Source organism: Arachis ipaensis, chromosome B2 (assembly GCF_059453495.1).
Source record: "Arachis ipaensis isolate K30076 ecotype BB chromosome B2, ASM5945349v1, whole genome shotgun sequence".
Classification (NCBI taxonomy): domain Eukaryota; kingdom Viridiplantae; phylum Streptophyta; class Magnoliopsida; order Fabales; family Fabaceae; genus Arachis; species Arachis ipaensis.
In genome coordinates, this window is record NC_142437.1 from 120,995,083 (window position 1) to 120,998,331 (window position 3,249).

At 34.2% G+C, this 3,249-nt stretch overlaps 1 protein-coding gene across 1 annotated transcript; it reads left to right on the plus strand.

Annotated features, from left to right (window-relative positions):
- The first annotated feature begins 284 nt into the window (after positions 1–284).
- Positions 285–3,042, plus strand: LOC107626166 (E3 ubiquitin-protein ligase). The gene is made up of 3 exons (XM_088504124.1): positions 285–426; positions 1,043–2,454; positions 2,979–3,042. Exon 2 carries the CDS (start codon positions 1,131–1,133, stop codon positions 2,433–2,435), a length of 1,305 nt encoding a protein of 434 aa, XP_088360250.1. The 5' UTR covers positions 285–426; positions 1,043–1,130; the 3' UTR covers positions 2,436–2,454; positions 2,979–3,042.
- Positions 3,043–3,249: the final 207 nt, after the last annotated feature.

Consider the following 3,249-nt stretch of genomic DNA (forward strand, 5'->3'; position numbering starts at 1 on the left):
ATGTTTATTTTATAACTCAATAGCCCATTGTACAACGAGAATATTGCCAGTAGTTATTATCAAACAGATGGATTGCATAGTATAGATGGTAGGAAAATTAATTGAAATTTTATATAAAATAAAAAATAAAATAAAATACATAAAATATAAATCATAATATAATGTAAATAATCAAATCATAAGGTTTAACATAAAGCTTTAGAATTTATTTATTTATTTATTTTGTAGACTACTCACATTTATTTACTTAAGACAAAATATAATTAGAAAAAGGAAAAAAAAGGAATAAAGGATAATGTTGTTGCATGAGAGAAATCGTGGTGTGACTGCGTATTCGTCATCTTCTTGGGAATGAGAGTCGTTTATAACTTGTTCTCTTCCTTCTTCTTCTTTCTCTAATTCTCTTCTAAGGTTATAAGTGTAACAGTCATCACTAAGATTAACAATAGATAGGATAAAATAAGATTTAGACTCGATTTTAATTTTATTTATGGTTAAATTTTTTTTTAAAATTCTATCATATTTTATTTATAAGTTAAAAATTTCTTAATTTTAACTCTATCTGCATTCTAAAATTTTAAATTCTACCATATCTAATTTTATTCATAAAAATAAAAATTTTTTAAATAAATATAAAATTCAATAATTTTAAATTTTATATCTATTAATAAAATAAAAAATAAAAAATTAAATTCAAATTAAAATTAAAAACAATAAAATTTTAAAAAATTTAATATAAAATTACAAATAATATCAACTAATTCAATAATTATTTTAAATTTTTATAAAAAAAAGAATATGAGTACAAAATTCACTTTTTTCGTTACATTACATAACTTTATATATGTTATATAATATATTAGGGTGCGAATAAGATAGAATAAGATATACCTAAATTCGTATTCTATTCTATTTGTATACAAATTTACATCTTATCTTATCCTATTTTATCTGCTCATTGGAGATAAAGTAAACAACCCTAAACAGAACGAATTAGTCCGAATTAAATACCCTCGCATAGGATATATACTACGAGCCCTAGTCATCACCCACTACTCATTACTTCACTCGTGTTTCTTCTTAAACACACACTCTTCACTCTTCTCTCTTCTCTTTCTTCATCACCATCCATGGCTCCCCCATCACTCTCTCAATCTGAAAAAACTGAACAACAACTGCCACCTCATCACCACCACCTCCAAGACCTCCTCAATGTCGCCCGCCCTTTCCTTCGCCGGGAGCTACACTCTGTTGACAACAACCTCCCGTCGTTGTTTGACCTACTCTGCTCTGTCGGCGCCGGCGAGTGCTGGCACAAGCATGGCAGCTTCCTCGACCACCTCACCGACGTCTACCGCATCCTCAAGCTCTGGAAGGCACCGGACTCCGTCTGCCTCTGCGGCCTCTTCCACTCAGCATACTCCAACTCCTACGTCAACCTCGCCATCTTCGACCCTTCCACCGGCCGCGACGTCGTTCGCGGCCACGTCGGCGACGAAGCCGAGCGCCTCATCCATCTCTTCTGCATCGTTCCAAGGCAGCCGCTCATCCACGACGACCTCCTCTTTCGTTACTCCGACGAAGAACTCGTCGACCACCTCCGCGAATCAGAGATCTCACTCAACAACGCCAAGGAGAAAGGAATATTCAACGGAGAAGAACACTGGAGGAAGAAGGTGCAGGGAATCGTTCCGGCGGAGGGAGTTATCGTGAAGCATATCCGTACGGGGGAGGACGTTAGGGTTTCGAGGAGAGCGGTAGCGATTTTCCTGATGTTAACAATGGCGGACTTCTGCGACCAGTGGTTCGGTTTCCAGGACACGCTTTTCGAGAACGACGACGGCCGCCTCGAGTTTTCCGGGAACAATTGCGAGGCTCTATGGCCCGGAGACGGAAAGCCCGGGCTTTGGTTCAGCTCGATTTCGAGAATGGGCGCGGTTTATAACCTAATTTGGAGGGAGGAAGAAATTTTTGTGTTGGAAAATAAAAAAAGTAAAACTGATTATGATTTTCATTTTGATAGGGACGAGCACATTGAGCTGGTTGTGCCGCCGGTTTTCGATAACTGCACGAAGGTTGTGGCGGCGGAGGATGGGATAGCGGCGAGGGAGTTGTACTGGGATGCCGTGTGCGGCAAGAAAGAGGGTTTGGAGAGGAAGAAGGAGTTGTTGTTGGGGTCTATAGAGAAGAATCCGTTTGCAGGTGAGCCGTACGTGGTGCTGAGTCAGGTGTACCTGACCGAGGGGAGGTTCGAGGAGGCGGAGAAGGCGGCGGAGACAGGGCTGAAATTGTTGCTGGAGTGGGGGTGCCCTTGGGATAAGAGGACTTCATGGGAAGGTTGGGTTGCTTGGGTTAGGGTCTTGCTTTTGAAGGCTATGGAGAAATCTTGGCCTAACACGGGCTTCGGTATTCTCAACTTGGGCCTTGTAAAGTAAAATGTATCCATGGCCATTCGTATAAGGGATTTTTTATTTATATAAATTAAATAATTTTATTAATTACCGATTTACATTATTTCTAACGTTTTTACTAAAATATATTATATCTCATAGATTCATATTTCGTTTACAGTATAAACGAAAAAATTTTAAATGTATTTTATTTACACTATAAATGAAATAATTTTAAATATATTTTGTTTACACCGATTTAAAAAATTTTGATCAAAATTATATTTTTAATATTGTTTTATTATTTTAAAAATGATATTTTTATACCTATAAAAATTAAAATTTTTTAATTACTATTACCCGTATTTCATTTAGAAACAAAATACATAGAGTACATCAATTTTCAATTTTCACCTATTACGTGTGCAGCTGTATTACGTGTTTAAAATTTTCTATATTTCATTCACGGTGTAAACGAAATAGTTTACACTATAAATAAATTATGAGATGCAATGCATTTTAAAAAAAATGCTAAAAATGATGTAAATTGATAATTAATAAAATTATTTAATTTATATAAATAAAAAGTCCCTCGTATAAGGGTAGTTAACATAGTTTTGTGGTTAATAAAAATAGAATAAATAGTCATTTTTTAGTATCTAAATTTGATAAAATAAGATTTTAATATTTTGTTTTTAATAAAATAAACTTTTAAATATTAGTTTCATTTGATAAAATGAACTAATTATTAACGAACCACTCTGAACATTTAAATTATTTTGTCAAATAAAACTGATATTTGGTAGTTTATTTAGTTAAAAACAAAAATTAGAGTTTGTTTTATTAAGTTTAAAATTTT